At 47.0% G+C, this 12,599-nt stretch overlaps 1 protein-coding gene across 1 annotated transcript in view; it reads right to left on the minus strand.

The window, feature by feature from the left end:
• Positions 1 to 12,436: 12,436 nt before the first annotated feature.
• Cdr2 (cerebellar degeneration related protein 2) overlaps positions 12,437 to 12,599 on the minus strand; it is a 20,183-nt gene continuing 20,020 nt past the window's right edge. Inside the window, exon 6 of the mRNA XM_023706339.1 lies at positions 12,437 to 12,576. Coding sequence (XP_023562107.1) covers positions 12,437 to 12,576 — 140 coding nt within the window. The remainder of the gene's footprint in view (positions 12,577 to 12,599) is intronic.

The raw sequence follows: 12,599 nt of genomic DNA on the forward strand, positions 1-12,599 counted from the left end.
CTCTCCCCTCTCTCCCCTCTCTCCCCTCTCTCCCCTCTTTCCCCTCTCTCCCTTCTCTCTCTCTCTCTCTCCTCTCTTTCTGTATTTGCTACAGGGTCTCATTATGTCTCACTTTATTTTTATTTTTATTTATGTGTGTGTGAGTGTGTGACCAGCTCAGCCCACCAGGGGGCAGGGCTGGCTGACATGTGGTGCTGGGGATTGAACCGTGGTCCCTGTGTTTTGCTAAGCTTGTTCTAAGTAGGTGCTTTAGACCACTGAGCCATCTCACCAGCCCCAGGGTCTCATCATGAAGCTTAGCCGCACAGTGATCCTCCTGTGTTCAGCCTCCTAGCGCTGGGGTTTCAGGCCTGCGCCACCGTTTGTGGTCTCAGTGTCCACCTTAGAGCACCTGGGGGCAGGACCAGTGTGGCATGTGGTGCCAGGGATGGAACCCTGGTCCCTGTGCTTGCCTAAGCAGGAGCTTAGTCCACCAATCCTTTCATATTAAAAATCTCAATGAAGTGTGTAGAAAGATGTTGGCTCAACATAATCAAGGCCTATTGGAGAAGCCCACTGAAACACTACTCAGTGGAAACATGAAAGCTTTTCTTCTAAGACCATGAAACAAGACAAGAGTACCCACTCTCGCTGCCTCTGTTCAAGCATAGCACTGGGCTCCAGCCAGGACAATGAGGTGAGAAAAAGAAAAGGCATCAAATAGGAAATCAAGTCAAATTCAGCAGGTAACATGATCTGACATAGGCAAACCCAAGGAAACCACCAAAACCCCCACAGAACTCATAAATACAAAACATTTGCATGTTGGAGTTGGCCAAATAGCTTAGCAGATTAAAGTGCCTGCGAGCAGGCGCAGGGGCTGGAGGCTCAATCCGCAGGCCTGCTGTGCCAGCCCTGCCCCAGGGCTTGCTGAGATGGCAATTGAGACTGGACATGGTGGTGCGTGCCTATAATCCCAGCTCTTGGGAGGCTGTAAACAGGCGGATCACTACGAGTCTGATCTAGTAGTGAGACCCTGAACACCCTGTAGACCCTGCCCTAAAATACAAAAAAAAAAAAAAAATTGCAGGTTGTAAAAATCAGCATGGGGGAGCTGGTGAGATGGCTCAGTGGTCTAAAGCACCTACTTAGAACAAGCTTAGCAAAGCACAGGGACCACGGTTCAGTCCCCCAGCACCACATGCCAGTCAGCCCCGCCCCCTGGTGGGCTGAGCTGGCCACACACACACAAATAAATAAATAAAAATTTAAAATTAAAAAAAAAATCAGCATGGGGCTGGGGAGGTAGCTTGTCGGTCTAAGCGCCTGCAAGCACAAGGACCCTGGTTCAATCTTTGGTACCACATGCCATGCCAGCATTGAAACTGGGCGTGGTGGCACACACTTGTAATCCCAGTGCCAGGGAGGCTGAGACAGGAGGATCACTACAAGTCCGAGATATGTAGAGGGACTCTGTACCAAATAAATAAATAAATGTTTTAAAATATGCATTAAAAATCGGCCCTTCTACGCATTCACACCGAACCATTCAGTAAGGGAATCCCACTTCAGATAGCGTGAAACACAACACACACACACACACACACACACACACATCCTGGAAGGAACTAGGAGGAAGGAAAGGCTGTACAGAGGAGGGGAATTAGGCTGCCTGGAGCCCGCTTTCTTGGCTAGAGACCGAGGAAACAGCTGGGAAGGCGGCCACTTTCTGGGACTTGATCCACTGCAGTTGGAGTGAAACATCAGTGGGACCACCACGCCCAGCTTGGAACACAGTGAGGAAGGTGACCAGGCGACTTGCTGGTGGGCAGGAAGGCCCTGGCGTGTGCCCAGTGGTCTTCGGCAACTCGTGGCGACCCTAGCCCTAGTTCCAGGCATTGGTGATGCAGCTTTGAGCCCCGTGGCCTTTGGAATCCACGCCAGTTACTCTAGGGGCCGTAAAAGGGTTGCAAGCGTTAAACACCACCACCAAATGGAAGGCCTGCGTCAAGCTGCGTGTTGGCAGGAGCCTCACCTCAGACCAAACCCTCAATCCCACCTAGGGCTTAAAGCCCTCACTGTGTGCTCTCAGGGCTGTGAGCTCTTCTCACTGGTCAGGGCCCCCACCCCCGAGGTTGATGTTTTGTGTTTGTTTGTTTGGCGGAACAGGGGATTGAACTCAGGCCCTTGCGCTTGCCAGGGAAGCACCTACTCCACTGAGCCATCTCCCTGGCCCTGTTGTTTTGTTTTTGAGACGGGGTCTCATTATCTAGTTTAAGCTGTCCTCTGACTTCTGGACCAAGCTGGCCTGCTGTCTGAGCCTCCTGAGTGCACGCACTGCCACACTCGGGGTGCTGGGGAGATTTTGTCTTTTCTTGCTCAATTGCTTGGTGTGGTGGCTGAGGCAGGAGGATTGCTGTAATTTTAAGGCCAGTCTGGGCTACATAATGAGCTCAAGGCCAGCCTGAACTGTACAGTGAAACCCTGTCTCAAAAAAAAAATCAGGGACTGGGGAGATAGCTTAGTAGAATAAGTGGTTGCCAGGTAAGCACAAGGGCCTGAGTTCAATCCCCAGTCCCGCAAAAAAAAAAAAAAAAAAAAAAAAAAAAAAATTGATCCTGCTGCTAATCTCGGATGCCCTACTCAATTCTTTGTTTAAAAATATCAAAAATCTGGACAAGACCCCCAACCCAGTAACAGAATGACATATACTACACTGAGCACTATAAAAGCTGATAAAAGCAGCTGAAGGTGATGCAAATAAATGGAATGGTATCCCATGTTCACGGATTGAAAACTGTCATTAAAATGCTCGTACAGCCCTGAATAACCAAAAGATGGAGGAAACCTTGGGAAAGTTCTGGTGACGGCCAGGAGTGGTGGCGCGTACCTGTAATCCCAGAACTCTCAACGCTGAAGCGAGGGATTGCACAGTTGAGTCCCACCTGGCCAGAGGAGCAAGATCCTGATTCAAAATTTAAAAATAGGAGTAAAAAGGTGAGGGAGAGCAGCTCAGTGAGGAGGTTTCAGTCTACCATTTTTCTAAAAAGTAAACAAGCGTGAATGCAATGGCATCTTTCACAGACAGAAGAAAATCTTACACCAGAGCTCTGATGAGCGAAGTAAAAAGGCGAGAAGCAGCTTTGGGGCCGGCCAGAAGGGGCGTGATGGTGCGCGCCTGTAATCCCAGCACTTGGGAGGCTATAAACAGGTGGATCTCTACAAGTCGGATCTAGTAGTGAGACCCTGAACACCCTGTAGACCCTGCCCGAAAAATACAAAAAAAGCAGCTTTCTACCTGATTCAAACATCTACGATAAAGCAGTAACGGAACAGTACGGTACATGTCTTTAATAAATGACGGAGGGCCGGGAACGTAGCACAGCGGCCTAAGCGCCTGCCTGGCAAGCCCAAGGGCCTCGGTTCGATCCCTGGTACTGCATGTTGCGCGGGCCCCAGAACCCAGAACCTGTGCTGGCCACCGAAACTGGATGTGGTGGTGCATTCCTGTAATCCCAGTGCTGGGGAGGCTGAGCCAGGAGGATCACTACAAGTCCAAGCTGTGTAGCAAGACCCTGTACCACATACATAAAAAAATAAGCAAGATTTAAAAAAATAAATGACATTGGGGAAATGATACGTGTGTTAGTTTTCTGTCACAGACACCAAGCCTGAGATAATCGTCCTAAAAAGAGAAAAGCTTTATTTTGACTCACATTTTTTGTAGGTTTCCGTCCAGAATTGATAGGTTCCGTTGTTCGGGCCGTGACACGTGCTAGAGCAGAACCACTTACCTTATGGTTGGGAGTTAAGGAATGAAAAGTGGGAAGAGCGGGATGTGGTGATGCGCGCGGCCCTCGGCGGGCGGTGGGGAGACTGGCGGCGAGAGATGAAAGCCGAGGCCGGGGGAGCGCGCCCTCTGCAGGAGGAGAACTGAATTGCCGCTGTAGGGCTGTTGATCCTTTCACGAAGTTAGTTAGCATCCTGAGACACAGGGTTGCCCAGCAACTAATCACTGCAGTGGGCTCCAGCCAGAGGCTTTCTCAAGACTAGCGTGTTTCCAGCGTCGCCACTCCCCACATCTCTCTTCTGTGAGCAATGAGCGGTCAGTTGAAGTTGGCAGAGATGCGTTTGCAGAACTCTGCGGAGTTCTTGGACCCTTTTCCTTCTGGGTGAGCTTACCCGAGCAGGCTGAAGATTTCCAACCCAAAGTCCGTCAGCATCTGTATACAGCGGGTGAACCCCATACGGTCCATTAGCCCCCCAGGAGTGAGTCGCCACTATGGCTGGCAGCTGTCAGAGGCTGTCAGCGGCTTGAAGCTTTTACAGCTAGCATTACGGTGGCACTGTCTCTGACATCTTGCGGTTATACTTTTCTCCTGGATGTTTAATACTAACCTAAGGCAAGACCTGTATTAATCAATTTTTTGCTATGCTTCATGATCAATGAAGTCTTTTGGAGCCACGTACAGCCACTTCTGTCAGTGTAAGCCATCAGGATGAGTCGTGGCCATTGCTTGACCAAGTTACTTTCTGTGAAAGCTTGAGAGATGTTTTCTCTCCTGGCGACTGTCCTTAGGCACACTAAACATCAGAAATTACTTTCTGCATAATCTCCTGGATTAGAAGACCAGGAACTTGCTGAGCACTAGTATGATGCAGCAGACATTCTCATGTCCTGGGTCCGCACTGACCTTGGGGGCTGGGGCCAAAGCACTGGCGTTGCTCTTAGCTCGTCTAGCTCTAATTTGTTGTCCCCAAGCCTCAGTTGTTAAACATCCAGAAGAGAAGCTTAACGGCTTTACATTGTAATGGAGACAGCTTAATATTACTATCTTATCACAATATCAAGTACCTTAGAACATAAGAGGGAACCATTTTTTAACAAACATGAATATTCTAATATTTAAATCCCTATAGAATGTTAACAAGTAACAGTTACATATTTTTACATAGGCATTTAGAAATTAAAACCAATGGGCTGGGGAGATGGCTCAGTGGAATAAGTGCTTGCCTGGTCAGCACAGGGTCCTGCGTTCAATCCCTGGTGCCATAAAAAAAAAAGGTTATGACTATAAACATGGGGGGGCCACCTGCCTGGGGGCCCCCTCCTGTCCCTCTCTTGGACAGGAGCTTTCTTTCCCTCAATAAATATATTCTGCTCATAAAAAAGAGAAATTAAAATCATATGTACCATTGCAGCGTGACAGTTTTGCTGACATTTTGTGACACCCTTAAGTTTTGATTTTGACGTAGCATAACCCTTTCAACCAATCATCTCTCTCCGCATAAGAAGCTTTTCCCTAATCTGTTGTCCCTTAGTGGTTTGTGCATCACAAGTTTCTTTCAGGGCAGAGGTCTGACTCTGAAAGTAAGCTTTATCAGCATTGGCAATCCTTGTTTTATATTTTAGAAGACATGTACCTTTGGAATCATAAATGTATTTAATATGGCCTGAGATTAGCAATAATGAAGTACAATGTATATGTGAAGACCTCAGGTTCTTAATTTAGTTTTCTGCTGAGAGCATTTGTTATTTATTATTTATGTGTGTATGGGACACAGGGTCTTGCTCTGCGGGTCACACCAAGGTGACCCTCTTGTTTCAGCCTCCCCAGCGCTCCCCGGCGTGCTGCACCGTGTCCGGTTTCAGTGGCCAGCATGAGGGCCAAGGTTCTGGGGCAGGCACGGCACGTGGTGCAGAGATCAAACCCGGGTTCTGAGCTGTCTCCCCAGCCCTAAGAGTATCTTTTAAGAGAAAAACCTTATTTTATTCTTTTCTGGAAAATTTTACCTTTTGACCAAATTATTTTGGGTGTCTTCCAAGAGACCATGGGAATCACTGGGGGCTCCTTACTAATGAACGAAGGTCGGTCACTCTGCTGTTCTCGATTGGAGTCCTGTCCGATAATCTCTCCCCATCCTGTGTGATTTTTAATTATTTTACTTTTTTTGATGTTGTTTGCTTCGGCAGCACATATACTGAAATTAATTTTTTTGATGAGCTATAGAAAGCAAATTACAGTAGCTGGTAACCCAGGTAGAAGCATGTTTTTGAGTCTAGAACCCAAATTGTAATATGAACAAAATGATCCAAGAATGCAAAAGAAATATAAACGAAAATATTGTTGAGCTCAAATAAAAAGGAAACAACTGTTCATGAATATGACAACCAAGTAAGTTCACAGAATAAACAAACATCTTTACAAAATCAGAGTGCGCTGAGTATATTTGTGTCCAAATTGAATTATAATAGCTCTATTACAATATTAGGAATTTATAAGTAGACTAGACACAGTTTGTGTTTGTCAGTTAGCAGAAGTCTCTTAGAAGAAAATTCTGTTTTATTTATTTACTTTTTTACTTTTTTTCCCCCCAGAACTGGGGAAGAATTTGGAAGGAATACAATCTTTCGTCTATAATGAATATACTTTTACATTTTATTCTATGTTAAGTATACTGGGGCCAGGGAGATAGCTCAGAATAAGCACTTGCCTGGAAGTAAGCAAGGCCTGAGTTCAATCCCTGGTACCACCAAAAAAAAAAAAAAAAAAATCAGGGAATACGGATAACTTCTCGTTGTTGCCTCTGTATACTCCATACTCTACACCTGCTGGGACGCTGGATTCCCGTTTTGGTTACTAGCTCCTGGGCATTCTGGATTAATCCCTTCCATAGGCCCCAGATGGGTCTAGCCTTGTCGTTAGCCGCTTCTCCAGATCTGGCCCTGGATGCAGCCAGAACAAGCATGTTCTAGCAAAACACAGGCATATCCTTGGCCCCGCTAGCCTCGTCTTGCTTTATGTGATGGAATTGTGTTAATATACACTGCCAAGAGGTAGGAGCGGGTGATTCCCCCTTTGGTTTCGTAACTGTATTTTGGTCACTGAGGAACCTGCATTCTGTATTTTGGAGGCGGAAGCTGTCGCAGAGCCCCTCCTCTCCAGGGTGACCCCTCTGTGGGAAGCAACTCTGATTAACATGTCTGAAGGATAATGACCATAAAAGCACCCGGAAGTTAGCCAAGCGGCTGTTGAGCTGAAGGAAAAGGAACCGTGATAGTTTGCACCCCAAGACCAAAGCCACTGAAAAGGGTCCTGAGTCTTGCCAAGTACACAAATCAGTTAGGATTGACTGAAGTTATCACTGAAATACACATCTTTTGAGCCGTGGGGCAAAGTTTTTATTTGCGGAAAATACGTTAGTAATCTTTTTCAATAGCCCAAGCGCACCGAGGCAGCACGTACGCTGGACAGCTAGCACGGCACAGAGGCGGCTGGCTAGCCCGGCTCCCGCGCGTGCCAGGACGGCGTGCGGGTCTGTGAAGCGCGGCAGGCCTCTGCTGACTTCTGCCGCTCTATTGAAAGGAGCAGCTCATGCTTCAGTGTTTTCTTCTTAATTTCTTATAACTTTTTAAACCACTGTTGCATGCTTATATCTGGTAATCTAAACAACCAATTTGAAGACAACATTATGCAGTATAACAGCCATTGTTGAATTCCTATTATTTGTTTAGTAAAATTCTATATCATTTCTACTTTTTCTTTTACTATTTTTAAAAATCTCTTTAAAAATAAAACAATCTGGGCCGGCCAGCTAGCTCAGCGGATTAAAGCACCTGCTCAGGCAGAAGCAGTTTGTGCCGTGCTGGCCCTGCCCCTGGGCATGGTGGCCTGTGATCCCAGCCGGCCCTGCCCCCGGCATGCTGAGACTGGGCGTGGTGGTCTGTGATCCCAGCCGGCCCCGCCCCCGGGGCATTATTGTAAATCTTAGGAAAGGTCTTTTTTTAATGTATTTGGTAGAGGGTCTCACTATGCAGCTCAGACTGATAGTGATCCTCCTGTTTTCAGCCTCCCTGGTGCTGGGATTACAGGTGTACACCACCATGCCTGGTCTCAGTGGCTGGCTCAGCAAGCCCTGGGGCCGGCTGGCCTGGCATGTGGTGCTGGGAATTGAACCCTGGTCCCTGAGCTTGCCTAAGCAGGAGCTTAGTCTGCTGAGCTATCTTTCCAGCCCTAGGAAATGATTTTTTAAATTAGAGACAAAATGTTTTTATCTTGAGGATGGAAACGGTTTTAAATTAATCATCTTAAGGGAAAAATGTAAAGGCTTTCTTTGGTACCAGCTGTAAGGGAGAAGGAGAAAAGGGCTCTGTTTCCGTGAGGCTGAATTAGTTTTTGCATCCCTCCAGGTCAGCAATCTGGCACTTCTGGGTTTGTGGACCTGTAGTTGCCACACCTGGGGGCTGAAAGATTGGAAAAGCGAGGTAGCCGAACCCACGCGGTACCGGACCAGACGCACTGACATGAGGAAAAGTGGGTTATGGCAGCCCATGCAGAGGGCTGTCTCGCCACGGACCAAGACAGCACCCGCAGAGGGCTGTTTCGCTAGCCAAGACAGCGCTGAACAGGGGGGTGGGGGTGGGGCGACAGGAGACTTTATAGGAGGGCGATTGTGGGCTGGAACAGCCGGGTTTCAGGTAAGCATCATTTGTCTTCTTTGTGATCAAATCAGAGTTGGGTGGTCTTCAGTTTTGGGTTTGGCTCTGGGTGGAGCCAAGGGGGAGAGAGTTTGGGGGTAGGTGCCTGGGAACTCTGAGTCCTGACCTATCAGAAGCCACCCACACTTGTGCCTAAAAGCCCTTTAAAATGCTTTTCCTTTACATAATCAATTCCTATTTTTTTTAACCCAATATGTGTCAGAGGACCCAAAATCCTAGCTGAATGCAAGGCCCAAAAGTCTGAACTGGCACCAAGAGTAAAAGGTCTAACAGGTTTTCCAAACACAGCTTCTCCAGTTCCAATGGAATAGCCATCATGTACAAAACAAAACAGGAAAGGGGGAGCTGCTGGGAGCCTGAAGCTGGAAACTGACCAGCGTGGGAGGGCAGGATGAGGCCTCACTGCCCAAAGCAGTCAGGCTGCCTCAGTCCTGGGAAGAACGTCCTGCCTGGCATTGTGGGCTTTTAGCTGCCAGGCGACACTGTGTCTTGTAACTTTGCAAAGGTAAAAATAAATGCCCTTGCTGTTGTTCTGGGGTCCACCACCGCCACCTGACCAGCTCTTGTCTTCTTGTCTATCTTCTCCTCCTTCCTGATGCTGTTTCTCCCTGGGGTACACCCAGACACCAATGGAGTCCTACATTTTCTCTCTTTTAAAAAATAAGTTTGAAATTTTTGTCAAGGGAAGAATAACCAGTTGCATGATACGAGTCTAGGGTAATCTTTATTTTTTTGGCAGAACCAGGATTGAACTCAGGCCCTTGCACTTGCCAGGGAAGCGCTTATTCTACTGAGCCATCTCCCCGGCCCCGAGTCTAGGGTAATCTTGATATTTAATTTATTTTTGGTACTGGGGATCAAACTCAGGACCTTGCACTTGCCAGGCAAGTGCTTCTGAGCTATCTCCCCAGGCCAAGTCTGGGGTAATCCGAGCAGTGTTTTGAGCAACTTGAATTATAACCTTGATTTCTCCTGTACAGTCCGAATAATGACACCAGGCGACACCTAGAGACCGCCTGGCAGCCCAGGGCTTCAGCTTTCATTCTGTCGCCGTGGCTGGGTGGCCTGCCAGCAGCGGCTCCCTGATGCGCCCTCCCACCGGGAATGGGCTCCGTCGCCCACACCTCCCTGTCCCCAGGGCACCGCCAGGCACCGCCTCTGAGGATGCCAGTACCGATGCCAGGTGTGTGGAAAGGTGTTGGCCATCACCAGTCGTCAGGCCAAGGCACACTAACCCACAGCACTCATCTCACAGCAGGCAGAGTAGCTCTTGTGAAAATGACAAGAAATAGCAAGTGTGGGGGAAGCTGGGGAAGGGGACACTCACGGTGCCGGTGGAAAGGCAAAGTGTTGCCACCACTGTGGACACCAGCATTTCCTAAAACGCTACGGAGGAGCTACCGTAGGATCCAGCAAGTCCTTTTCCAGGCTTATACACAGGAAATAGAAATTGTCTGACCTGGTAAAAATGTCTGTATTCTGGCAGGGACGTAGCTCAGCGGCAGCGCTTCTCTGGCAAGCACAAGGTCACGACTCTGATTCCTGGCAAGTAAAATAAAATATACGATTATTTTATATTTGACTGGGACATAGTTCAGTGGCACAGCACCTGCCTGGCAAATTCAAGGTCCTGGGTTCGATTCCCAGTACAAAAACCAAGGTCTCTGTATTCCTGTGTTCACTGCAGAATTATTCCCAGTAACCAAGATGCACAACTAACCAGAAAGTGTCCATGGACAGAAACTGGGTATACACAAAATATACAAATTGTCACTAAGCATGAGAAGAGGTCCTGCCATTTGTAAGAACATGCATTACCTGAAGACCTCAGGTTAAAAGAAGTAAGGCCAATTAGAACAACACTAGATAATCTCAGGTGGTGGTTGATACATGGTGGTTGATACATTGTGTCAACTTGGCTGGGTCGCCTGAGGTTCCACACCCTGGGCTGTAGGGCCCTGCCCCGGTTGAGGAGTGCCTGCCCCAGAGTGACTCCCCACAAAAAGGTGTATGAAGGGGTTCGGGGGAGGTTTCCGTGCACCCCCACTTCCTTGGAGGAGTTCTGACCCCCCCCCCCTCTTATCAACTGCTGCTGTCTGCCTGGGAGCCAGCGGAGTGGAGCCTAAAGCCTCCACGAGCTGTGAGCTGAATAAACCTTTCCTTTCTTAATTTTGGGTGTTGGTATTTCGTCCCAGCAACAAGCAAAAAGTAACTGAGACAACAGGCTAAACAGACATTGATAGATCAAATAATGGTCCATCACAAGAACAGCTGGTATTTTAATAAGGTCAAAGTTGAGTGTGGGGAAAACAATTGCCATCTCCAGCTACAGAAGTCTACTTCTAGGCTGGGGCGATAGCCTGGTGGTCTAAGCACCTGCCTGGCAAGTTTAAGGACCTGGCTTTGATCCCTGGTCCTGCATGCCATGCTGGCCCCAAAAGCCTGGGCGCCCCATGCTGCTCCTGAAACCGGGCGTGTTGGTGCATGCCCGTAGTCCAGTGATGGGGGCGCTGAGACAGGAGGATCACTAGCATCTGAGCTGCCTAGCAAGACTCTGTACCAAATGAATAAATGATTAAAAAATTAGAAAAAAAGTATTTTCTAAGTGCTAGCACTCTTTGAAAAATAAGCATAGAATGTAAATTGCTAACATTAAAAAAAAATGGAAGGAAATGCAAATCTGAACTCCGGGGAAAACACTTTTCTGGAAATTACTTTAGCAAGGGGCCAGGTCTGACTAGGTGAGCCCAGTGTGAGAAAACGGGCATCTTTATGTAGCAACAGCGGAAGTGTGTGAAGTGGAAAACAGAACAGTGCTCCTTTTTTTTCTTTACTTTTAAAATTTTTTAAAGATAATATATGCTCCTATCTTTTTGCCTTTATTTTTAATAATTTATTACAAACTTTATTATTGGAAGTAACTGAAGTCTAGAAAGAATTACTCCTCACTGGGAACTACTTAAGTGAAATACAGCTATCAACCAGAATATAGGAAGACAGTTCAGTAACAACGTAAGACTCAGATGTCCTTACGGTGTATTCTCGTTTTTTTTTTTTTTTGTTTTTGTTTTTGGTGGAACCGGGGATTGAACTCAGTCCTTTGTGCTGTATTCTTGTTTAAAAATGTAGTGATATGAACATTCATGTGGCAGTGTGCACACAGGTATTCTGGAAACACAGACCGGAAAGCGGCCGATCCTGGGAGACAGGCTGAGAAGTTAGGGAAGCTAGGGAAACTTCAAACAGAAAAGTTTTAAATAAAAAACCCAGAAATTGAAAGTGGTGTTTTTAGAAGTGGCATTCATACTCCTTTTAATATTTATATTTTGTGAACTGTTCCCTTGAGTAAAAGATCAACTACTTTTGAGGAGCAACTAAGCAGTGCTATTCATAACCAAGTTAGCCAGAGATTTCTGAATAGTGAAAACTGGAGTATATAAACTTGAAAATGTTTGTTCCCCCTCACTCTTGTAGTGGCTTTAACGAACATTTGGTAATACAGCAGAACTTGTACAATTAACCTTCACAATCCCAAGTTTTCTGTTGAAAAAATAGGGGGAAAATCATTGCCAGCCCTTTCTGGACATGTTGGAAGACAAAATTCATTTGACTGTAACACTGAAAGGGCATAAAGCTTAAATAAAAGCAGAGGCCCAATTATTTTCATAGGTACCTTTATTTGGCTTTTAGAAAAATATATACAACAATCAGAACTTCAGTTCTCTTAAATAGCTTTAAATTAAAAGTATGTAAGAAGACAAACATATTTCCACAGTCAGGAACAGCAGTGCCGCTTAACAAAGTAGTAGGAAAGAATGTCTGGGGCAAGTCAAAATTATGTATAGGAATGATAACCACCAGCTCACAACACCTAAGCGAGGAAGGGGTTTGGTCCTTGTTCCTCAGTTTGAATTTGAGGAAGGAAATCAAAGACGTACGCAGTCAGCTACCCTAAAGCTACAGCCGAGCAGGACATCGGCACGCGGGCCAGCGAGTCCGCCGCAGCTCACGCGGTGGCAGACGCGACAGCTCAGGCTGCAGAGGGCTGGTCCGGTCCTTTGGATTAGACGCCCGCTCTCCCCCCTGCTCGTCCGGTCCTTTGGATTAGACGCCCGCTCTC

The sequence above is a fragment of the Octodon degus genome, unplaced genomic scaffold, assembly GCF_000260255.1.
Source record: "Octodon degus isolate 3935 unplaced genomic scaffold, OctDeg1.0 scaffold00001, whole genome shotgun sequence".
Lineage (NCBI taxonomy): Eukaryota > Metazoa > Chordata > Mammalia > Rodentia > Octodontidae > Octodon > Octodon degus.